Source organism: Agelaius tricolor, unplaced genomic scaffold (genome assembly GCF_023055355.1).
Source record: "Agelaius tricolor isolate 1412-34295 unplaced genomic scaffold, bAgeTri1.0.p SCAF_2, whole genome shotgun sequence".
Lineage (NCBI taxonomy): Eukaryota > Metazoa > Chordata > Aves > Passeriformes > Icteridae > Agelaius > Agelaius tricolor.
Window position 1 is genome coordinate 91786926 of NW_027269262.1, and position 25382 is coordinate 91812307.

The following is a 25382-nucleotide window of genomic DNA, read 5'->3' on the forward strand; positions in this document are numbered from 1 at the left end:
TTTCATAATGCTGAATGAATTAATTTTGCAGTTTCCAAGTAACTTGTAGCTTATGCAGCTCAAAACCTGAGCCACAGATCAGAATACTAAAAGCACTGATACATATATTTAATGAAAGTATACAGTTTTCCAGGGAATACAGGATTGAATTAATAGAAAAAAAAAAAAAAAGAAGGGACACAACAGGAGAATGTGAAGGCTACATCAAGCACCCATACCAGCTTAGTAACCAGGCAGCCTTCAGCAATATTCCTTAAAAATGAGCAGCTCCATATCCCTCTGCTCCAAACCTAAACATTTGTACTCACTCAAGTCTCTTTCCTGTGTGCTCACAAAGCCTTGCTTGCTTTGGGGTTTTCTTCCTGCAAACTCTGTTATTTAGTGTTTTTATCACAGATCTTCCAACATTTGAGTAACTGAGGGGTCTCACCAAGTGTAGATTACTTGGTCTGACAGGCTTAGCCTGGGTGCTAAATAAATGGGGATATTTCAATTCTTTTATGTAATGGAATCTAAGAAAAATGATCTTTCTGAACACTTTTCCATATTATGCAGTCTGAATATTCCCAAATTGGTTTAGTGCATTATAGTCTTCAGTTTTTTGAAATATTAAAAATTTAGAAACTCATAAAGACCTTAAAACTGTTACTTTCAGTCTTTTGCATGAATGGTATTCAAGACCCAACAGATCAAATACTTTCAATAGAAAGATAAATGTGTCTGCTGAAGAAGATCCCTCTTCACTGTTATTTCTGGAGTTTTCCCCACCATTTCATGGTACAAACCTCCAACACAGACACAAAGTATGTATTTAAAATACATACTCCAGTATGTGGGATATGAAAATAAATTACTTTTCACAGAATATGAATCCACAAATGAAACATTTGCATGTATTTATAAAACAGGTTTATCATTCACAGTACCATCCACTTTGTGGATATTTAATTAATAGGAGGGAATCATATTTGCACCATGTCTAAATTTCATTCTTGAAATATGAAATTCGTATCCGAAATTCCTGCTTAGATTACACTTCCATTTCTTAACTTAAATAATGTCCAATTCCATGTAGGCAACAAATCTTTTCAATTTCCAACAGTCATTTTTGTAGTCTCTCTTCAAAATCAATCACAAGTTGGTGGTAGGACAGGCAAACTCCAGGTTATAAATCACAGGGAATTAAGTATCCTCTAAGATTTTATTTTTGCAAATATAATGAACTCTCAGTCATGCATAGCCTACAAGCAAAAAGACAAGTTAAATTACACATGCATTCTCTAGCAGTCACAAATTATTTAACTCAGCTTTATCCTAAACCATATATTAATGGAAAATAAAAATCTATTTAAAATTAAAGTCTCTGTGAGGAAATTTCATTTCAGTGGCATATTAAATAATAGGCTTAACTTTCAATCAGATTTCTTTTGAAAAAGGTTCAGATTTCAGTACAAAAAAAAAATAAGGAAAAGGAAAAAAAGAAACCACCAGAAGTTGCTGGGATGCTGTGATAATTTAAGCTGAATTTTATCCAAATAGCACACAAGTTTGGGTAGGACATAAGGATTAACACATTCAACACTTGCCAAGACTGCCACAACACTGAAACGTCCTCTTGAATTCATTTCACAACAGGTGCATCCCTACAATTCCAAGAACGATTCCAGCAAGATCCAGCTTGGAGAGGTCCCGGGACAGGGACAGGGAGAGTCGCCCATGGGGATGGGGACACTGCTGACATTTTCACACTGCAGCCACAGCAGAACCACAGAAGTTTCAGAGCCTCAACTCCTCCTTCTAACTCCCCAGGTGAAAAAGTAAAGGAAAAGTGGAAACCTCCTCAGGAGGAAGCAAAAGGGAAGCGATGCAGTCAAAAGGGGGAACGTTGACAATTCCCTTCTGTTTATTTGCAGCTAAATTATTTTGTTTATATTGCTGCTTAAAACCTCTAGCTGCAGAAAAAAGTCTTAATTCCTTCTAGGAGGTCATAGATTTGTTTTCACTCTGTGCCCTGATTATTCATTAAAGATGCAGGGTAGCAATTTGTAATAAATGATATGATCATAAGCTGATAGAAAGACCTGATGAAGTGGCACTGGCAGGCAATTAGGGAAATTCCTGAGACAGGAAGAAAAAAAAAACAAAAGCAGCAATCACAAATATTGTAAAGAACTTGGACATTATCATAGAATGTAAAGGAAAAGGCAAGGAATACTCCAATTTCAGAGTTTTTCCTGGTTATTTTCTTTGCAGCCTTAGTTATTCCCACTGATTGCTGCTGGGCTAAAGCAAGGATAGACACAGAGGAAAACAGGACCTGAACTGAATACAAAAAGGAGATGAAAAGCATCATCCTGATACTGTTAGTTCACAAAAAGGTGTATCTTTGCTTCATAATAGATAAAGCATTACTCAAATTGGGAGCTGTATATGCCCTGGAGTCAAATATGGAGAAAAAACCTCAGCTATTGCTAAATTTGTGTGACAATAACCAAAAAAGCTTTTCTTATTCTTCCTGTCTCAGCAATTTCGGTCACTCTGTCTCTTGATAAAAAGTATTTAGATATAAACAAATGTATTACAGAAAAAGAGACATACAGATATTCATCATCACTTCACATTAAAATTAATTTAACAGTAGGCTTGACTCAATCAACCTTTCTTTCAATTTAGAATTCCCGAGAAAAAGCTCAGAACCTGGTGTTTAGGTTAAAAATTGAAATACTGAAACTGCACATTTGATCTTCTCCATCATTTCAGAGCAGCCACTCCAGATCTGAACCTACTCCCCCCAGTATTAAATGCTGCAGAGAAACTCTAAACCTGTAGTGTCTGTTTTTCATTTAATTGCTTTCAAATCAACCAGAGCCTGAACAAAACCCACAGACAAACCTGCAAGGAAATGCACTGCACTACACAGAGCATAACGTGGAAAACACTGTTTCAAACCTGCTGCTGATCTATAAGATTTTCCCAATTCATAAAACAGCAGGAAAATGTAAACCAGCAAGCTGGTGATGCAGAGAGAGAAGTATGGAACATTTCAGTTTATCCTGGGTGAGGAGCTAAAATTCAAGGCTTATTTTTAAGGGTCAGAAAAATAAAACGCCCGCCACAACTCCAAACAGGTAACCAGGCAAACGTAAAGGAATACATCTTTTAAACACAGGAGCTAAATGATCAAAATAATCTGTACCTTCCTCCAAAGGAATGCAGCAAGGGGTAGAAAAAAAGAGGGGGAAATAAAAGCTGTCAGTGAAGCAGAGAAACTGTGCTGTGATGCAGAACTCCACGCTGCTCCAGAGCCAGCCCTGCCTATTTCTGTAGGATAGTCCAAGGCTGACTCTTTGGCCTGGCTGACAAAATTTTAATGAAGAGTTTCACTGTTCTGGAGATTTTAACCATTTGAGCACAAAGGATGAACAGCTCCTCACTGCATTCTGAATTTTTCAATTCCTTCCAAAAAAAAAAAGTCTTGTCTTAGAGACCAAGTTTACAAAGGACATTTTTCCATTGTTTTCCTAATCCTGAAACCTGCAGGTTTTGGTGTCCAAAAGCAAGTTCAGCTTCTAGAAAATTCAGACTCTGCTGGGAAAGCACAGGGAGCAGTGGCCAACCAGGCTCTCTTTCCTGAGATACACAGAAAGACCTTCTAACTCTTCTGAAGGCAATTAAACCTTCAGTCACTGAGACAACTGCACAAAGTTTTTACTTTTTAGTTCTTTTTAGCAGGGACATGAGCCAGATAAGAATCATAGAACTATCAATCCAACATCATCAAGTCCAACCTTTCACCAAATATCACCATGTCCACTAAACAGCATCACAAAATGCCACATCCAGATATTTTTTGAACACTTCCAGGGATGGTGACTTCCCCAACTCCCTGGACAGCCCCTTCCAGTGCTTAACAACTCTTTCAGTGAAGAAATTGTTCCTAATACACACTGGGAGTGTTTTGAAATAAGGAGATTTTGTTGTTCTGAGGAAGGAAGGTAAAAATTAAGATGCAAAATGAAAATGCACCAGCGTCAAAACCACAGGCAGACTTTTATCCCCATCTGGTGTTCTACATATCCTTATAAAGTCTGATGGTCATAGTTTGATTTTTTTCCTGAGTAAGATGCAAGCCTGTGAGCTGAACAAATGAGGCAAAGAGAGCATGAGCTGAGCCTTACAGATTTTCACACATTAGGCTGGTACAAGGTACTCAACAGATGGCAAGATTCCTGAAAAACACAGCCAGGAATTTGTACATGGCAAAGCAACAGTGAGTAGAAAATACTATGAGAGATAAGAGACAAAAACAAAAACCAAAATAAAAAAGGCAGAAAAGCTTCAAAGAGCTCATTAAATCATATTAACAAAAGACATTTCTAGACAAAAGTAGAAACATGTCAGTGTTCCAGAGGAGGAAAATCAATGACACAGATTTTGTTCTTCTGATGTTCTTTGTGCATGGGAGACAATCTGCAGGTGTCAGGACTGATCTGGGCCCTTTCTCCTGTCTCTGGACAGCAGCAAGCAGAGCTATTTGAGATTCCTGCTCTCAGCTTGTCCTTCTGGAATTATATTCCATATATTCATCACTGGAGCAAGCTGGATATTATAATAATGGACATTACAGCAACATCAATGAATTTTGTCCAAAATGCAGAATGTGTTTTTTTCTCAAAGCAAAATTATTAAGTTGATTAAATTAATTCCTCCTCCCTTTCTCTTCCTGACAGTATTCCCTAAATATTTGTTCCTGGAATATAAAGACTTATGTCTTTAATATAAAGACCTATTTATGTCTTCCTGTTCCTTGAGAGATTCAACACACACTTCTAGGAGAGCCTGTTGTGATGAACACACAGCTCAGGAACACTCTGGCACTGCAGAGTGCAGAAAAACATCTTGTTGTGCACACAGTTATGTCACAAATTCTGATTTTTCAGGGGAAACAAGGTCCCCTGTATACAGCAAATAAAGAGGTAATGTCCACAGGCTCATTGTGTTGCCTTTTCCATCAGGGACTTCTCAAAGCGAGTGGCTTTCACAAAGGAGGTGAGGTGAGCAGAGCTCTACTACACAAACATCTGAGGACTGGATTGTTTGGGTTTTGTGGGGGTGGAATATTTTTACTCCCCAGAAATCAAAGTTACTATTCAAAGTTATTAGTAAAATACAGGGTTATAACTTCTCAGATCTGGGGACAGCTTTTGCTTTTCCTCAACTCACTTCCCTTAATTTGAACATCACTCCCAGGAATATTCACTAAAGCGGTATAGAACATGATAATTAAATTATTTCTACTTTTAATAATTTTTCAGTTAAAAATCCAACAATCACCCACAATTTCAACTCCATTCCATCCAGACTTGGAGATCATAACCCACACTTGGATACCAAGTACAAAGAACAGTTACAATTCAAGCTATTTTACTTCTTTTGTGGTAGAAAATTTGCCATGGTGAAGTTATGCATTATAGTTGCATGACAGTGCCACCACAAAGGAAACCCAAAAGGTCAGCTTCAAAACTGAAACATTAAAAAAATGTTCATTATAATTCATAAAACTTTCAAACTTTACAGGAATACAGCTTCAAGAGCAAAACCAGCACTTTGGGGGCAATCATCACTGAGCTGTATAATAGTGAAGGAAAAGCAGTGTCCTCCTTCCTTCAGAATTTGACATTTCTGTCATACACAAAAGTTCCCAATAAAATTCTAAAAATAATTGGTCCCACATTATCTCATTTACAATAAGTAGAGAAAAAGGATACCAAGGGCAGAAGGCCTTTATTTGCTTTAAAATCCAGTGGTGGAAATTGAAGGTAAGACGAATTAGAGCTAATGGTAAAATGCACTTTTAAAAGGCTATTTCACCATTACAGGAACTGCTCTAAGGATGGAGAAAGTTTTCTGCCTCTGAAATATTTCCACAAAATTGGCTAACTTCCAAAAATGCCTGCTTCAGCTCGGAGTTCTTGGCATGATGCTGAAACCTCAGAGGTGAATTTATCAGGATCAGATTAGATGGATGATCAGTACAAAGTTTTCCACCAAGGCTACAAGAATAGATTCCTAGCATCTGGATAACATTCCAATTTGTTTATAATTCAGATCATTTTCTCTCCATTTGTAGCTATTCCCCTCATTATTCTAGCCTGGAGCACCTACAGTCTACAGGTGATGACCAAGCAAGCAGATAAACTCAGGGAGAGGATGTGGATTGCCAGCAGCACTGCACTGACCAACAAGAGGTGGAAAAAGAAATGAAGAATAACATGGAAGAATTAAAACAAAAAGACCCAAACAGCTGCCCATAGGGAACAAGCACCATGCAAGGGGCAAAATCCAGAAATGGCTTTTGGTAAAGGATCAAGGTTCTAGGCAAAGAAATCCTAATGCTGAATTTCTCCAGCAGTGAAGAATGCAGGATTTCAGACGATTTTTTCATATTCTTAAGAAACAAGATTACATCACCTGTTTCTCACCCTCTTAATGGGATGCAGCATTTGGTGCTTATTTTGACAATAGTTCACTTGTGTGATCTTGGGCAAGTAATTTATTCCTTGTTCTGGACTCTCAGCTGCTGCATCAAATGGCAGGAACAGTAATAATTGATTATGACTTGCATCTAATAGTAATAAAAATATTACTTGCATTTGCACAGTGTCTAACAAAAAATTAGTAGAATTTCACATAATTACTCAAGAAAATTACTGAAATGGACTGCTCACCTTGCTGGGCATTTGATACAAAGATATAGCTGAAAATAAACTTAGACAAAATTTAAATTTAAATTTCAATTTAAACTTAGATACAATTTAGACACATTAGTTATTGCCATGAAGCAATCTAGAAGCTTCCTTGCTCCAGAGATTTACTTTATTACAAAATATGTATTTTAATTGCTTCTTGTCATTTGTCTTTTTCTCTTCTCAGACTTATTTCAGCTAAACCAATAATGTTTTAAGAGCCCCAGGTTTAAAATTAGCAAGTCATTCTGAGTCCTCCACTCTTACCAATCTGAAAAGTGTGATGTATTATGCTCACTGTATTTAATAACTACAGACAGCTGAAGCACATCCAAGTCACTTAACAGTAATATTTATACTAATTTATCATCAAACTACACACCTCTAAGTGGCACAGCAAATACTCCACACAAAAACAACATGCACCAGTTAAAGGATAAATTTCCCAACGCAATATTCATAGTACTTTTGATCTTCTACTACCAGAGAACATGCTTTTTATTCCATTTAAACACAAGAACATTAGGAATTTAATTTACCCTAAGATTACACCTACAGAAAATCAGGTCTAATGAATCACAGAGAAACATCTAAGAAATGACACTCTATTTGATCAACACCCTCAAATTCCTACACTTTTCCCTCTTCACATAACATTTTTTCATCACCTGCTTTTCCCTCTCTCATATCATCAGTCACTGCAATTCACAGCAAGATCAGCAATTTAATGACAACAGAGAGAAACCAATTTCATAAAATGACCAACAAAATATGAGCTGGATCTGTTTTATCTAACACAGTATTAAAAAGCTGCATTTATTTCAGTCTCAGGGCTTTTTCCTCTTTGTCTTACAAAGAGTTTCCTCTCCTCTATTTCTGATAGTTTTAGATAATTTTTATTGCTTGGGAATTTCAGCATTTTGAAGTCAATCTTGTCCTACTCCTCCTAACAAAGAGTTATCCTCTGACTGATCAATGATAAATTTAGCACATAATCATTATTAGTACTAAATTAAAAAGCTTTAAACACACTTGTAAATAAATTTATATTCTCTTAAGCAATCCCTCTTGCAGATCATCTTACTGAAAACTTGCAATCTATCACATTTAAAACCAGGTTTACCCACAAACAGCAAATGTGGAGCTTGCTGGAATGATTCTCCAGTCACTTCCCTCAGTGAAACAAAGTTGGTAAAGCAGATTCTGAGGAGCCCTTTCAAAAATGCTTTGGCATCAATTGCAGCCACCACAGTCTGTACTTCCCATTTCTTCTGAGTAAAACTACCACACCTGACCTGCTCTTCTGGAGTCCCCACAGTGATAAATTACTAAACTGCATGCTCTTTCTCATACTCCTGGGGAAGGCAGCTATTAAAAATGCCACTTCTAGCTAAACAGAACACTCACAGTCTGAAGATTTTACTTTTCTTTTATCAAGATGCTCTTTATCTCCTTGGCCAGCTTCCCAAAAATCAGAACAAAACTCCAAGCCTTACTATGATCTGCCTCTATGACTGAGGAACTGAAAATATTTCAACAACAACAAAAAAAAAAAAGTTATTTGAAATATTAAGAAATTGAACTTGCCTGCAGATTATTTACTCTCAAATGGAGAGAAAAAACTATGGCACAGTGTTTATCACAGCCTGCAGTACAGCTATTCTTCATTACTTCTAAATGCACTGAGTTTTGCGGGTAAAAGACCACAGAAAATTATTAAATCAATAAAATTTGTGGAATTTCAAAAAAGTTCCATCAAAATTTGAAATGAAAACATTATCATATGCAGGATGAGCAATATTTAGGTAAAAATGTCTGGATCTATAACACAAGCACTGTAAATGTGCACAGGTAAGAACCAAGTAAATAAGGCACCTGAAATAAAGAGTGGTCTTTGATCCAAACCCTGTCTGACCTCCCTCATCTGTTCTTATTAAAAGAGGAAAACTAAACATGCAAGAACTTGCAAGTGCAAAATGAATGTGCAAAACCCCAAAGGGATTCTGCATTTGTGACACCTGACCGTGGAGGTCACACTCTGAGAGCTCCAGGCTGCAGGGGCTCTCTGACCTCTGCAAGAACATTTGGAGGAAATTTATGACCTAATGCAAGAGCATTCACACAAACATCTCAGTTTCTCATTGTTCTTAAAACTTCTTACAGAGCTGACTGGACTTTCACCACCCTGTTCCAGATGTTTGTCCCAAACCTCCCTCCCTCCATGTCAAGTTTCCAGCTCAGGAGGTCTTCACATGAGCCCATCTTTATTATTTCTCCATTATTCTAACCCAGTCAACTTCTCCTCCTTTTCTCCCCTCACTTTCTATGCAGCCAACACCCTCTTACAAAAGCCAACCTCAGTATTGAGATTTTTTTTTCCTGACTTATCACAATGTCATTATGGATGTGACCACCTCCAGCTGGTCCCATAAGCTCTGTTTATTGTGCTGGTGTCAACTTTCATTTCTCTTTGTCCATCTTTAGACAACAAAGAGATGCAGTGTGGTTTATACAGGAGATTGCACCTGCAGATACTCCTGATGAGAGATTTGTTTGGGTATGAGCAGGGTATCATCACTTGTTTTCTGAGTGACAGTGAAGGAAGTCCAAAAAAAGTCTGCTTTTGACAGGCAGACAGTGAAGCCATCCAAATTTTTTCTACTAGTACTTTATAAATTTTTTAATCCTCCTTTCATGTCAAATAAAATGGGGAAAATAGCAAGTTCTGAAACATATTGCATTGAAATTGTGGATGCTACTGTGCTAATATTGAATGTAAAATACAAGACAAGCTGAATGAACTGAATTTATCCAAATCCAAGGGGCAGTAGGGTTTTTTCCACCCCTGGCTCTAGGGAATAGATTTAATCAAGTATTTTCTTCGTGTTCTGAATTGCAGTCCTCTCTAGGGCACAACAGACTGTTCCTTTCTTGAGAGACCAACTCACAGGAGGAGAAGAAGAGGAGTGGAGAGCAGAAATTGTGTGGAATACTCAACTATTTATAGAACTCCAAGGAAGATAAGCAAAGCTGAACTGGGCAGGGAAGGAAAGCTAAAAGCATTTAGACCCAGAAAAAATTGCCAGCTTTCATCCAGATCCAGATCATAATCAAATTTTGCCAGACAGGTACCAAGTGCCAAAAACCCATTTCTCCCTTGTTTTTGCAGAATGACTCTATTTTTATAATCCACTTTATCTCAAAGAAAACTGCAAATCTTGGCCAGGAAGGCAATAAAAAACACCTTGCTGACCTGGCAAAGGTTGATGTGGCTCACAGCTCCAATCTGAGCAGGCTTCGGGAGATGTGAGCACTCACCTCACAAATTGTCAATTATAAAAAATAAGATATGTATTATTTTGATAAAAATCAGATTTGGAAGTGAAAGATCTTTGTTTATTTTTTATCTTCTACCATCTTGAAAGTTATTAGGGAAACAAGATAGAAACATAAAACTTGACATGTTTAATATTGAGGGAGAACTCAGGGCCACAGAATTTATAAGAATAGTAATGAATTCCAAAATAGGACAGTGTGGAAGTACAACATCCAAACTGGACTATATATTTGTGCCTAAGATCTCATTCCTATATTCACATTTCTTCAATGAAAAGGAATCTAAATTTCAGTTGTGTTCTATGGACTCTACATCTACTCTAAATTCAGCAGCACCCGAAATTATTTTAAAAATTAAAAAAAAAAAAAATCCCATTTGTTCTGTTTAAGGGCTTAAACTTAGAATAGATATAAGGTTTATGAATAAAAGGAGTTAGAATTTAAAGTATCAACAATATAAAGTTTATCCCTATTAGCAGCACACTTTCAAATAGAAGAGTAAAGCCTGAGAACTGAATAGAAAAAAATCCAATTAAGGCCTGCATCTCATCTTAATACACTGCTGAGTAAATCAGAAAAGATTCATTAAAGACAGTGTGTTAAATTAAATTAGCTCTACATACTGTATTTTAACACTTCCTAGCATTTAGTGAGAGTGCAGGAACAGAGCAGTTTTATGAGACTACTTAAACCCCTCCAGCTTCTGCAGCTGAATCTCCAGAATTACAGCTCACATTCCGGATGCAGAAGGAAATTCTCCTGAACGAACAAGTCTCAAAACAAATAAAGAAGTCAGCCAAATCCTTTATAAATTATAAACCAGCCCTGTCTGCCAAACAACTGCCCAGTAAGCACTGGGAATGTTTAACAGCTTAAATCAAGGGTTTAAAGAACTCACAATATGCTTTCAAAGTTTTCATCACCCAGCTAAAAGAGTTCTCCATTTCCACTCTTCATCTGGGTTGGACTGATCTCTAAAGCTCAAGTCCATATGGAATAAGGACTGAAGTGCCAGTTTGTTTCTTCCATCTGACAAGAACTAGACCACACCAGAATAATCTCAGCTTCCAAGCATGAAAAGCAGTGCAGAATTCCCCAGGTTCAAACTCACACTTGTGTTTGCTGAGAGATTCTGGCATCTGGTTACATTTCTCACTGCAGCTTTTGCATGAAGACATAGAATAGTTGAATATCTGAACACACTGCAGTGTTACTCAAAAAGTAACAGGTTCAGCCTCAAACCTGACACTCACACACCACAGCAATGCTGAAAGGCTGAGTTACCCTAAGGAAAGTAATTCATCCTTTCATGCAGATGCACCCTGGAACAACCACGGAGTTTAGACAAGGCTCAGCACAACAAGCCAGCACTGAACAGCAGAAATGAGTATCTGAACATAATATTACAGCCTGAGATTCCATTCAGCTTGAGGGTATAAGCAAGCTTTATGATGAGGTCATAAAGCAATTTTTACACTGAATTTATGAGCTCATTGTAACAGTCATTTCCAGAAGCCAGTGACTGGTTTATTAGGAGACAGCCTACAGCAAAATTGGAAACAGAGATTGCAAGAGAAGCTCGACTGCAATATCCAAGACTGAAGCACAAAATCTGTAAGGCAAACAAGTAGGGAGGGAAGGTTTAAGCATGAGGCTTATAAATATCTGAACAAGGACATTTCAGAATCAGCAACACGAGAAGCATTGATTTACACTCACTTTCATTTGCAGAAATTCACTTTTATTTGAAGATGAGCTTATGCACAGCATGCAGGATTGAAAAATAACCACTACCCCTGAATATTCACACCAGACACCTATTGTTAAATCATGAATAAGTGACAGCAGGGTGTTTTCACCACACATACAAATTGTTTAAGATCCATCTTGCTTCTTAAGTTAAAAACTCCCACTTGCTTCTTACATTAGTCCTTGTTAAATCACTCTAATTGGCACAACAATAAAGCAAATGTAACCCAGAGCTCATCCCAAACTGCACTGTGAGGGACAAACAGCCCACAAACCCAGATTTGTTCTGCTGCCACAGGGAGAAACTCAAGGATCTTTTAAGAAGGTTCTAAGGAACTCAAAAAGGTTCATAAATATCAAACATTTTGAGACTCAGCATCAAAAGGAACCTTGGATCCTATCTCGTGTGCAGATCCCAGATTGTTTCATTTCAGACAGCAATGTCTGAGCAAAAGCATTTGACAATGAACATAATTCATGTGCTCAAAGACACCCAGTATAAACCAGAGAGACTCAAATCCAAAACTACAGCAAATTCCTCAAAACTCAGCCAAGACAACTGGACCCCAGCACATTCTAATTATATCTGTAAATTCTTAATTGACTGGATTGTTTACAGTAACTCCCTGTATCTGTGGTTTGGAATTTATCTGGCTTTCATTTTAAGCTATTGGTGGTTCCTATGCTGCTTCCTACTAAAGAGCAGTGTTAAAGAAGTCACAAGCAGAAATCCACATTATCACAGAATCACTGCCTAAAGAAGCAAATACATCTCCTCACTTATAAGAGGTAATTTTTTCTGGTCATTTACCCACTATGTCTGTCCATGTACATAGAGACTTAATTATGTGCAAAGCCAAGTGAATCAAAAAACATTTTTAGCATAGCTCTAAATAGTTGTGAGCTCCATAGGCATTTTTAATCCAAGCAGATCCAATTATTGGTTTATAGTAGTTTAACTGGGACAAACTGCAGGCATGCTACAGGTGCTGTACAGCAGTGATGCTCATCAGGCTCAGGACACAGAGACATTTACTCAGCAAAGAACCCTTTGATGCTGTTGGAATGTGTATTCCCTACCTAACATAGTTTTGATCATCTGAATGGTTCTTCTATCACAAAATACCAATTAAATCAAAATTCATTCCATAAACCTGGCAACAGGATCCAGCATGTGCCTTCCCACCACAGTTTTTCTACACATGCTGAAAACCAAGTTTCTGCTTTACACCCCTTCAATCTCCTTCTAATACTATCACACAGATCATTGGGAACCTGCAACTTCTTGGTTGCCAGGACAACTGATTGACAAGCAAAAAGTGCACTGAAATGCTTTTTTCTTTGTGTACTTGGTGCAAAGTTCTGCATTTGTAGATTTTTTTAGTCCTATCTTGAAGTAACACTCCCATTGCTGCTGTGACTGAGAAGTGTCTACAGGTCAGACATTCTACACAAATCTCTGAACTTAAAAATTAATGCTGGACATTTTGTTCACTTAAATAGCAAATTATTTCCTCAATCATGCTCATTTATATTTATAAACAATTTGGAAACACCTTACTATACCATAAAACACAAAGGCTTTAGTAATTTTGCTAAGACCTTTCCTATGCTGCAGAATCAATTGATGATGAATTAACAGTGCTAATGATCCAAAAGAAACACATTTACAAATTAACAGCTTCAGTTGTTCATTGCTCAGATAGACTTGTGAATATTCCCATTGTGAAAGAATCAAATTCACAGGCAAAGCAAGAGAAAAGCAGAGCCTGTGTTTGCTTCTCAAACACATCTGAAGCCAAATTTTGCCCCATACAACACTCACTCTAATTCCTGACAGGATGGGCTGATGCAGAACATGGATCTGTACAGGGAATGTTTCAAATACTGCACATAACACAACATTCACCAAAAGCTGGGAAGAGACCAATGAAGTGCTGCAACCCATTATTTACCATCTTTCTTATTTTCATCTCAAATTATATCTCCTTCAAAGCTGGCCATTATGCAGCTAAATTTATTTCATGCTCTAAATAACAACTTTACACCTTCAACAGGTATGATCTGTCCCAGAAAAGCAAGAGCAGCTTAGGCCAGGGCAGACTCTGGGTAAGCACAGTGCAGCTTCCACCTACACAACTCTTCTTCCACCTACACAACTCCTCTTCCACCCTGCTACTTTTCTTTACTTTTCCTTTGACTCTCTCAACTATTCTGTTTTATTACTTGTATGAACATCACTAAAAACAACTCACTGCAAGAAAGCCAAGAATTCACAGAGAAGCACCTTCCTACAGAGTAAATAGCTTGAGAAAGCACCATGAGGTGAGCTGACAGCTCCCCCAGTACACCACAGGGACAGCAGCTCTGCAATTTCCACTCTTAGCCTGATCTTTCTTCACCTTTTTTGTTTGTTGGCTTTAATATAACAATCCAAACACAGAACATCAAGCTGTGCTAAAGGAAACCAAAGGGAAATATTTATGAGACAAGGAAACCTTTGTTTTTTAGTCACACAACAAACCATAGCACAGTACAAGTAAAAAACCACAGGTTTTACTTATTTTGATGTCATTCCCCTACCTTGACGTGACTGAAATCACCAACTTTGCTGCTTTCTTGGGGATTAAGAGGTTTGGTCTCCACTCTTGGTTTGACAACCTGCCTGAAAGGACTGGAGAGTGGGAGTCCACTGACACTGATTCCATCTGGAAAACAGAACAAAGAGAATTTTGCTCGTCTCATGCTATGTTTTGTTCCCATTAATTTATAGCTTATTATCAAAGGGAGAGAAAAGACACAAAAAGTGATATTAACCTTTTACACAAAAAGACAAAACAAAAGACCAAGATTGTTTGGCTGTTTCTCCCAGGACACCAAAAATAATCAAACTTGAGCACACCAAAAATTTGGTGAATATCACAAGAAAGGATAGAAACTGCATTTGAAATATCACAACAGAGGTGTCAGAGTTAATAATATAAAATTAGCTATAACATTTACAGTATTAAAATAAAAATCAAAATCAAAGTTTGTGGTTTTTCATGACAATGTCATCCAATCAGCTCCTTAGGATCCGTAAATTAATTTCTATATAAAGATTTCATTTTAAAGTGTATTGTGGAAAATGACAGAAAATAGAGATGTCATGTTTTGTACATCTACTAATGCAAAAATAGATAAAATAGTTCTCATTTATAAAGGAGACAGAATGGAAACTTAAGGTTTCCTTTTTAAGAATCAACAAAAATCTTAAAAATACCCTGGGAAGAATGTCCTGAGAGTTTGGTGCTTACTCCCAGTCTGGGTCCTGGCATACACTGGATGACAACACAACAACTTAACAGCTTCTTTACTGCCAACAGGGTGTAACTTGAAGGTAAATAAATGCACTGCAGCACATTTGGGGTCCTTAACCCAAAAACTCTAAGCACAAATTTAAAATACTTGGAAATTACTGCTGAATCAAAAGAATTCGAAGAACAAGAGAATTAAAACAAGGAAGCTTTAACAAACAGTAAAAATATATTCACTATTTGTTATTATTTACATCCAAAGAAGAGAAACACTTTGTTACTTGATGCTGTGCAGAGCAACTGCAATCCACAAATACCAAGTAAATACAAGCAAAATCTCATGTACAGCAGCAGAGACATAGAGCTGAACACACAGGAAAAACCAAATCGTGACACAAAATCCAAACGAATTTCCTAAATTGCTCCTATGAAATTGGGACATATTGAGGATACATTCCTCAAAAGAAGAAACCATAAGAAGAAGATGGAACATGAAAAGGGTTTTGCTTCATTAAACTTCACAGGTATCCAAAGGAAAAAACAAAGGGAGTATTCCCATATTCCCTTACTTGCAATTTCCTTCACTAAATAATTCTAAAATTCACCTTAGCATTGAATAAATGTCCTAAAAGTGTCCTATCCCTTCCTGGGGGAGAGCAGGACAGGAGGTGAGAGCACCCTGCCCATGCAATGCAGCAGGACCATGAACAGGACAAAACACAGAAATAAACTACATTTGATCACAGGCTTTGAAAGCTGCTCTTTCAAAATGAAAATTAGAAGTTTTAATTGAGGAAAAATATTCTTCTCCAACTGATGAATGATTTTCACTAGTTCTATATTTAGAACAAAAACTGACACTGACTGGTGCATAAAATTGCAAATTAAAACATGAAAAGAACCAAGTATGAAAACCTGCATGGCATTAGTCAGATTTTCCACTTTTTATATGGCATGAGTTTTATTTCTTTGAGAGAAGAATAGATAATACCTAAAACAACATCACAGAGATACAGCTAATGCCTTTCTTAATTACTTTATCCTTTAAAATCCCATTTTATTTTTAATTTCTATAGTGGGGGAGGGAAAGAAAAGACAATAGTTTAAACATTTTCTCTGGAAAGAAGACATTTTTAACTCTAATTTGTATCTGGAAAAGGAGGTTTTCTAGCAAAGGAGACATCAGGATGAAAGGGAAGTCCAAGTTAACTTGGTAGTGGTTGAACTTTCTGTGTCCAGTCTGTGGCACTCTCACAGAGCCAGTGCCAGGCACTTTGTGATGCTGCAAATGACTCAGCCCTTCTCAGCCTGGACTGCTCAAGACAACTTCTCTGCCAGAGGACACAAAAAATAATTTTCTACCACAAACAATTATTTTTTAAATTTTTTTTTGTTCTGTTCTTTGAACAGGCAGCAATGGGAGAAGAGACCTTGCCCAGCTCCCCTGCAATACATTAAATAGTTAGAATGGGGGAAATCCTGTTAAAAACCCTGCTAGGCTGCAGAACTTGATGGCAGGAGAAAACACTGAGCACCAATGAAGCAGGTCTCCAGAAATTTTACATTATTGATATTTTTTGAGATTTCATACATTTTATTTTCTCTCGTGAAGTTTAGAGAGATGAAGATGCTAAATGCTCCATAGTTTCCTTTTGTCAATCCCTACTGTCAAACATCCTGAGCAGCCTTGTACTATATAAAAAGTATCATTATCTTTCTACTCTGTCCAGAAATTTTCCTAATTTCAACAATCCACCCTGAATATTTCCATGGTAACAGCATATGACCAACACTTTTCCCATGGTAACTGCAAAAACACAGCTTGCCTTTCCAACATCCCAGTCACTGCTGTCACAACAGAGCAAAATCTCTTACCAGCATTTCCTCTCTCCTATCAAATGTTAAGTAAATTGTCAATTTAACTTCATTAGCCACTTTCCCAGCACACTGCACAGAAGAATCCCACAGAATTTCTTACTTGAATGAGGGAAGTGCATTCAGGGAGTTAAACCCATGGATGTACACTGCAGTAACTGAGCTCAGAAGGAAGAAGTGGGACAGCTCCTGTCCCATGTCACACTCTGCTCTGCCTGTCCAGGGGACAAAAATGCATCCACTTTTCAACAGGTTCATCACAGCCATGGAGGTGCCAAACTCCACAGCAAGGAAACACTTTAAAACTGTTCCAGTGACACCACAGAGGTTGGGGTTCTGAGGCAGTGTCCAGGCAATTCCAGTCACACAAAATGAAACTGTGGAAGGTTTTAGGCAGAAGTGCTGCTTCTTTCCAGGAGAATGTCATACAATCCAACAGCAGTGCAGACCTGCTTCCTGCAGCTTCCTCAACAGCAGCACAGGGACCCTGAGAGGGGCAGGAGGAGGAGGAATCCCAGACTTATTCAGGTAAGAAAAGGCCTCAGAGATCACTGAGTCCAGCCTGTGACCAGACATCACCACATCCGTCAGATCAGAGCCCAGGTGCCACATCCAGTCCTTCCCAAAACACCTCCAGGGATGGAGGCTCCACCACCACCTTGGGCAGCCCATCCCAGGGAGGGCAGGGGGGGCTGCTGGCCTGGAGCAGGATCCCCTCCTGCAGCCCAGGGATGTTCCTGGGGGTGTTCTGCCCCTCTGCTCTGCTCTGGGGCTCCCAACATCAAAAGGATTTGGAGCTGCTGGACCAGTTCCAAAGGAGGCATCAAAGATGCTCAAAGGGCTGGGATGCCTCTGCTCTGGAGACAGGCTGGGAGAGCTGGAGCTGTGCAGCCTGGAGAAGAGAAGGCTCTGGGGAAAACTCAGAGCCCCTTCAGGGCCTAAAAGGGATCCAAGAGAGCTGCAGAGGGACTTTTTGCAAGGCCATGGAGTGACAAGACAAGGGGGGTGGCATCAAACTGACAAGGAGAAATTCTTTATCCAGAGCATGATGAGGCCCTGGCACAGGTTGCCCAGAGAATTTGTGGATGCCCCATCCCTGGAAGTGTTCAAAGCCAGGTTGGATGGGGCTTGGAGCAACCTGGGATAGTGGAAGGTGTCCCTGCCCATGGCAGGGAGGTGGAATGAGATGATCTTGAAGGTCCCTTCCAATCCAAACCATTCTATGATGCTATGTCACAGAATAATAGAGCTTTTGGAAAGGACACAGCTTGATCATAACATATGAAAACTAACTGCCACTTCAACCCATTTGTTTATTTTGTCAACTCTTGCCTGATTGAAATTTCAAAACAAAAGTCTCTTGGTAGGCAGTATCTCATAAGAACACTGTAACAGCTTTGAAGTACTTTAAAGATGCAGAAAAATAGAAAAAAAAAAAAAACTTGAGACAGGAGACAGACTCTGCTTGCTGAACTTGAATGTCTTTTATTTATTTCCCCTAGAAAAAGAGAACTGTATTCTCATGATGTGTGCAGAATTCTAGAAACTTGCTGTGTGCAGCAACAAAGAGTAGAATAACTCCAGAACACAGAGTTTGAGGCAATATTGTAATCCACCCTTCACACTTCAGGTGGGCACTGAGATGCAGCTCCTTCCCTCTCTCAAAAATGTGGTCAGGACCATCACAGGAAGGAGGGAGCCCAGGCAGCAGCAGCACTCCAGGCAAGGTTCCTGGGAATGCAGCAGCTCTCTGGCTCAGCCAACATGAACCAGACTTGAGCCCTTCTTTGAAACCCCATTACCTTTGAAGACAATAATTAACAATAACAAATGCACTGTAAGGAAGGATTTATGTCCTGAGGTTGTTGAACTGAACTAAAATTGGAAGATAAATTTACAATAAGGGTGAATGCAGTGAAAGAGAACAAATGAAGTGTAAAGAAGTACATAATAAACACTAGAGATTATGTATGCAGATTACATTAGATGCTAAAATAAAGTGCCCCAGCAAAGGAACAGTATAAAAGGATGGCAGGTTTATTGGCCTGTATGTGCCAATAATCAATTTATTGTTATTTGCCTCATGTCTGTCCTAGTTATTTACATTGTAAAGATTTGGGGTCTGAAACTCCAACTCTCTGTGCATTTGTGCAGTGGCTGCAGTACTATGGCACTTAGATACTGTTAAAAAATCCCACCCTGTATTAGTCAAATCATGAGACAAGATGATTTATCAGGTTTAAAGTGCAGTGGGAAGAGGACACCTTATCTTCCATAAGCACTAAAGCTGGAATTCAAGAAGAATTCTGTAGTTCTCAAAAAAATTAAGAATATTTTTTAATTAAGAATATTTTTTATTTTACACAGTGATGAATTTATGGAGGACACAGAAGCATCTGTATTTTTAAAAAGTAGAACAAAAGGGGAAAAACCCTCATTTGCTCATTTCAACAGTACAACCAAACTGGCATCTTCAAACTGCAGAGACAAAAAAAAACTTCTTAGAAATGAAGTCACTTCAAAAGAATACTCAGAATAATTAAATGTAATAAAGGCTACTAAGCAGAGTAACATGGAAATTATAATACTGCAACATCTCTGAGGACCCCATCATCATCATCACTGATACCATTATCCTAATAGAGTCCTCCAGGCTACTTAGTTTCTTGGAAGAACTGTCAAGAGAACATTTAAATTCCAAACCAGGTATCATTCCAAAAAAAAAAAAAAAAAAGCTTTGTCTGTACACTATGTAAGTGCAGGGACATTTTAAAGCAGATAAAATCTGGCCATTAAAGCAGAAAAACAACAAAGGGAGTATGAAAAATACACTGGTCTTGCATACCAATGTTAAAAAATATTCGAGATTAGTGCTCCTAGAAATATGCTATTATTGCTCTGCAACCTTTTTCCCCATGGAGTGATGCCTTCAGTTTTAGCTTTCATATTTCCAGATTCTGTACTGCATTAGTGTATAACTCTGAACTTCATATAAAGTGCTAGCAAGTTCTCCTCACAGCTTAGTCAGACAAAACAATCCTTGTCCAGCCCCAGAACCAAGGATGCTATTGCAGCTTCAGGCCCAAGAAGTGCAAACAACAGAGAATTGAGGAGAGCAAACTGGGAGGATGGGACTTCATAACCTGAAGCTGTAATTGGACAATTAACCCAATATGTAAATGGACCAAAACTTATAAAAGTCTGGAAACTTGTGACTCAGGGTCCATCTTGGGTGGAGCCACGGCCAGGCTCTTGCACTGCCCAAAGTGTGTCCTTTAAAGGCCTTTTTAATAAATCCCTGCTTTATTCCTTTAACACTGCCTGGCCTCTATTCTAGGCAGCCTCTCCAGGCATCAAGAGAAGGGAAGGAGAGACTTAAGGCACAGGTTTGCTTCTCTCTCAATGTGTAATTAATTAGTTCCTTTGATGAGTTTATGAATTTAAATATTCTCACACTTGTCTTCAGGTTCCCTACACAGGGAATAAATGAACATTAACATTCTACATAATGAAGTACTCATTGCAAATTAATTCATTAACTTTAAAAAACTCTGTCCCCACCTAACAGGAGCTTTGTTAAAAGCCTCAAACGAGTCACTGTGTACAATACAAGAAAGAGCAGCTTTTGTTCTCACCCCATTTTTAGTGCCAGGGAAATGCTGAATTTCAGAAACTGCAGTATAATAGCTGGAAAGGGGAATTCATTATGCTCATAATGTGAATACCCTGTTGACCTTTTTAGTCACCTTAACAGGTGACAGAGATCTCAGTGCTTCAGCTGCTTGCACCTGGCTGCACCAAGCACATCCAGGGCTTCCCCCTGCCTCACCCAGTGTAGCGACCTCAGAATCAAATTAAATGCCCATGCTGACCTTCTCAGCCAGAGGAGGAACCCTGAACCATCCAGCTGAGGGACAAGAGATCCAAAATTTCACTAAGATTTGTAGCAAACATGGATCTCCCTGCATGGATCTCCCAAATCTTGGTCAACTGGCTTTAAGGCATGGAACCACAGAATTGTTAAGGTTGGAAAAAACCTTGAAGATCATCCTTGTTCAACTCTCAGCCCAGCACCACCATCATGTTCACCACTAAACCACGTCCCCAAGTGTCCCATCCACACATTTTTTGGAACACTTTCAGGGCTGGTGAAGCTGGTGAACAGGGCAGGCTGTTCCAAGGTTTTCCAACCATTTCAGTGAAGAAATGTTTCCTAACATCCAGTCTAAACATCCCCTGCTGCAACTTGAGCCCATTCCTCTCGTCTTTTGCTACCTGGGAGAAAAGACCAACACCCAATAAAATGACAAAATTCAGCATAAATAAATGGGGGGAAAGAATTCTAAACTTATAAATGCAGCAAGAGGCTCTCAGGATGTCATTTTTGTTGAGAAGCAACATCATGGAATTGTGGTTCACACATTCATGAATCTCCCAAATCAATATTCAGCAACAGTCAAAAAAGCAAATGATAAATTGTGCATTACCCCATGATTGTAAAGACAGTAATCTAAAACAAAGAGCACCATTAGGTCATCACATGAACATATAGATCAGCTTTCAGTGTGTACAGCCTCCTTCAAACAGACAGAACTGAGAGTCCAAAAGGGACAAGGCTGACAGTGGAACAGTTCCCATAGCAGGGACAAGTAAATCAACAGTTGGAAATCCCCAGTCTGCTGTGACAATACCCTGGGAAAATGCATTGAATCACTGCAGGAACCATGTTGAGAAGATGTCCTGTTACCTCTCTCATGGAATTAAAAACCTGGGAACACAAGGCCACCACTAAATGCAAAGCTGCTAAAAAGTAATTTAGCTGTGACTCTCTTTGCCATGGCGTGTTGTGAAGAGCTGACAGGAAGAATGGAGAATTTTAGGATGGAGAAACCCACTAAGGATGAGTAGAAGTGCCTAGAACCAGAGAAACCATATTCAGCCCTGGGAGCTCCTAAGCTAACAACAGTTAGAGGTCTGGAGGAAAACAGAAGTGCACAATTTTTCCTGTATTTTCCCACTGGAATCTGCTCTTAGCCACTGTCACAGTCAGGATATTGGCTGGATGGTCACTGATCTGATCCTGTACAGCCACTCATGGTTTTGCATCCTTAAATCTGGAAAAACACCCAACATTTTTCTCTGTGAGGCAGCACACCATCAACACACCTCAGCAATTCAGATTGATAACTTGGTTTACTTTCCAATTGGATAAATGTGTATCATCAAAAACATCAGTAATTTATCCCTTCTGCACCATGTCCTGATTATACAGTGCAAAAGGAAACAATTCCAGCAGCAAATGAAAAGACATGGAAGTAAAAATTGCCCTACTAAAGACATTGCTTTTAAGAGACAGAAGTATTTTGATCATCATTGTAAATGTAGTTGGTCTTCAAAATAAAAAGGTACCACAGTACCCTATGATTAAAAGTCTTGTCATAGTTGCCATTGATTTTTCTAGCTCTTTACTGTTCTTCCCATCAGGCTCTTACCTCCTCTTTGGAAACTTCAGCATTTGTAAAGTTAAAAGCAATATATAAAAAATAAAGTAGCAACTAAATTTTCAATATACTTAACATCCCTAATAACACTTTCAAAGGACAGAGAGTACACAGCACCCACAGATACCAAAGTTCCAACGAAGCAGGAATGGATCCTACTCCTTTGTCATCACTAAATGAGGAAAGGTAGAATTGCTTCAGCTGCACGACCTTTAGAGAAGCAGGAGGTAATAGTAGGGTAAAAATGGTGTTCAAAGATTTTGTTCATCTGTGGCCCCATAAGAGCTGGATGCAGTTTAACAGAGGCCAAAATCCAAATCCCAAATCCCACAAGTGTTCAATGTCCATATCATGAAGTATGTTATCTTCACCTCCTACAGAATATTTGGGGTTTATGTTATTTCATCAGAAAAGCTCCCAGACAAGTGCAGCTTCAGAGCTTTTTGGAAACTGGGGAAATGAAGGAAATTTTCCATATATTTGTGTGCATATATATCTATATATATATACATATTTACTATGAAATCTCACTTGCTATCAAGAGGAATTTCTCAAAGTTCAATTCCCTGGCACCTGTGTCTTCACAATGTCAGGGTGTGCTCTCCCTTCACTATCAGCATTTTCAACAAGCTCTAAACTGAACTGCAGTGTAGCAACACTGTAGAGTTTGTGCAGTAAAGTTTTAAAATATTTTGAAAGTATCTTTATGTTTTACATTAGGGAGGTTTCAAAACCAAAATCTTTCAATCATTACTAACAACTACTATAATTTTTGTCTAAATGCATTTGCAAGGTAACTCACAGAAATCATTCCTATTCAACCTGAATAAGCTCTGCATGTAATTTTGTTGTATTCTTCTGTACTGAAAGATTACTTATAAAGGTAATGCAGACCTGCAAGTGGATCCTGGGAAAAAATCCAAATAAAAGGGAGTTTTTAAATACAGGACTATCTTGTTTTATCAAGGTAATTTAATCAGTGCAAACATATCAGACAAAGGAAAAAATACAGAGTAGAGTAATTACTCCAGAAAGACTGTGTGTTTATTAGAAAAAGGAAATCCTTATTACAAGTATCTGGTACTTGTAATTCCAAATAATTCTAATAGAAGCAAACACTGAGGCTTCCTTTTATTCAAAATAAGTTTAAACACATGGCACTTTCTCTGCAGTACAAATATTAGGGGGATTCTGCCTTAAATTTCAATCTGTCACTTTAGGCAAAACTGCACTCAGCAATTATTCAGAATTCTACAATCCTGGATAATTAAATAATCAACTCAATGCTATTTTTCTTTAAACCCTACTAAAGTTTGTGAAATATTTTTATTTACCTTTACAATGTAAGGACACAAAGACACCTCAAAACCACCAAAAATATTTTAAAAGGCAACAGGGCAAGGTCTCCTGATGGGGAAGTTGGGCCAGACTCTCATGCCCACAGCTCTCTCAAAAAATCCCCCTTCAACCTGCAGAGCTCAGCCAAGGGCTGACTTTGCTTTACAAGACACAAATACTCAAACATGCAGCCACATCCCAAATCAGTTTAACACAAAGGGCACAGCAATTAGCAAAGTGTTTCCAGCAGCACATACAACCCTCCTAAGCAAGGAGAAATGAAAAACTCACCATCACTGAGATCCTGCAGAAGGTTTTCTTGGCAGGAAAAGTCCAGCTTCACTTTAATGTTTACAACAAATGTTGCAATCTTTCCAGGTTTTAGAGGAAACTGGCAGAGGGTGTCTTCTAGATTCCAACTCAAGAAATCTCCATACAGCTTCTCTGTATCAAAAAAAGTAAATATTTCATAAGCATAAGCCCTGCATTAAGGAAGTTTCAGTTTTGAACTGCTGTAGAGAGTACTAACCAATCTCTCATGTCCTGTTTAAAATCTAAAATATTCAGAATTAATGTATTAAAATTAATGTAGCACTAGAAAGATAGAGAAGTTACTTGGTACTGACGCTGACCTGGAATCATACAGATCACAAAGCTCAAAATATGAATTTATGTGAAGAAGATCACTACCAGAAAAAAAAAAACCCTGCACAATAGGCAGCATTAAATATAAACTTTAAATATAGCCTGCAGGGGTTCTAAATGTTCATGTAGTTTTGAATCCTACACAGTTCAGCTCAGGAGGTGTCACATGAATGCAAAGCACTTTTCATCAAAATAACCCAAACTTAATCAGCTGAAATTCTGAAACAGCTGTAACATCATTCTTCAGTTATTTACTGAGCAATAGAGAAGGCAAAGAGGACTACTGGCCTTCAGCCTTTTATAAAGTCCTTTCTTAAAGCTGAGAAGCAGCTTTTTAAAAACCCAATCATGAAGGATGCCAGACAGAATTAGTCAGTGACAAAAGAAAATTTGTTTAATAAATTATTTGTCATTTGTCCACTTGATATAGGGGACAAATTAATTATTAAGTAATTAATGTAATTATTAAGTTCTTCCTCATGCCAGAAAATTATACAAGGGGGAAAACCCCAGAATTTACTGTTCATCTACACTGGGTCTTCAGTTTTGGCCAGGGTCAACCCACCCCCTCCATCAATTCACTCCTATATGCAAGACCAGCCAATGCTAAATACTACAATAAAGTCTATTGGTACAATAAATAATCATGATGGTTTGGCTGGGAGAGCCCTAAAGGTATATTTATTGATTTATTATAGCAATGCATGTTATCACCAAAGTATATTGGAGAATTCTTCTAAAAGCTGATTTAAACACCTTTTGAGCACAGCTTTGCATAACAGGGACCACTGAAAGTCACCAAGTTCATCTCTACATCCTCCCAGGCTACTTGGTAAGAACAAGGTAATTAAAATCTGCTGTGATTTCAGAACCTTTCCCAAACCACCCTCTTAGAT

General features: G+C 38.2%; 1 protein-coding gene across 5 annotated transcripts in view; it reads right to left on the reverse strand.

Annotated features, from left to right (window-relative positions):
- The window catches only part of TRAPPC9 (trafficking protein particle complex subunit 9), a 445989-nt gene that overhangs the window by 350939 nt on the left and 69668 nt on the right, over positions 1 to 25382 (reverse strand). For all 5 annotated transcript variants that reach the window (XM_071421860.1, XM_071421859.1, XM_071421861.1 and 2 more), the window contains 2 exons: positions 24133 to 24285; positions 14415 to 14539 (listed from right to left, as the gene is read on the reverse strand). In XM_071421860.1, coding sequence (XP_071277961.1) covers positions 14415 to 14539; positions 24133 to 24285 — 278 coding nt within the window. The remainder of the gene's footprint in view (positions 1 to 14414; positions 14540 to 24132; positions 24286 to 25382) is intronic.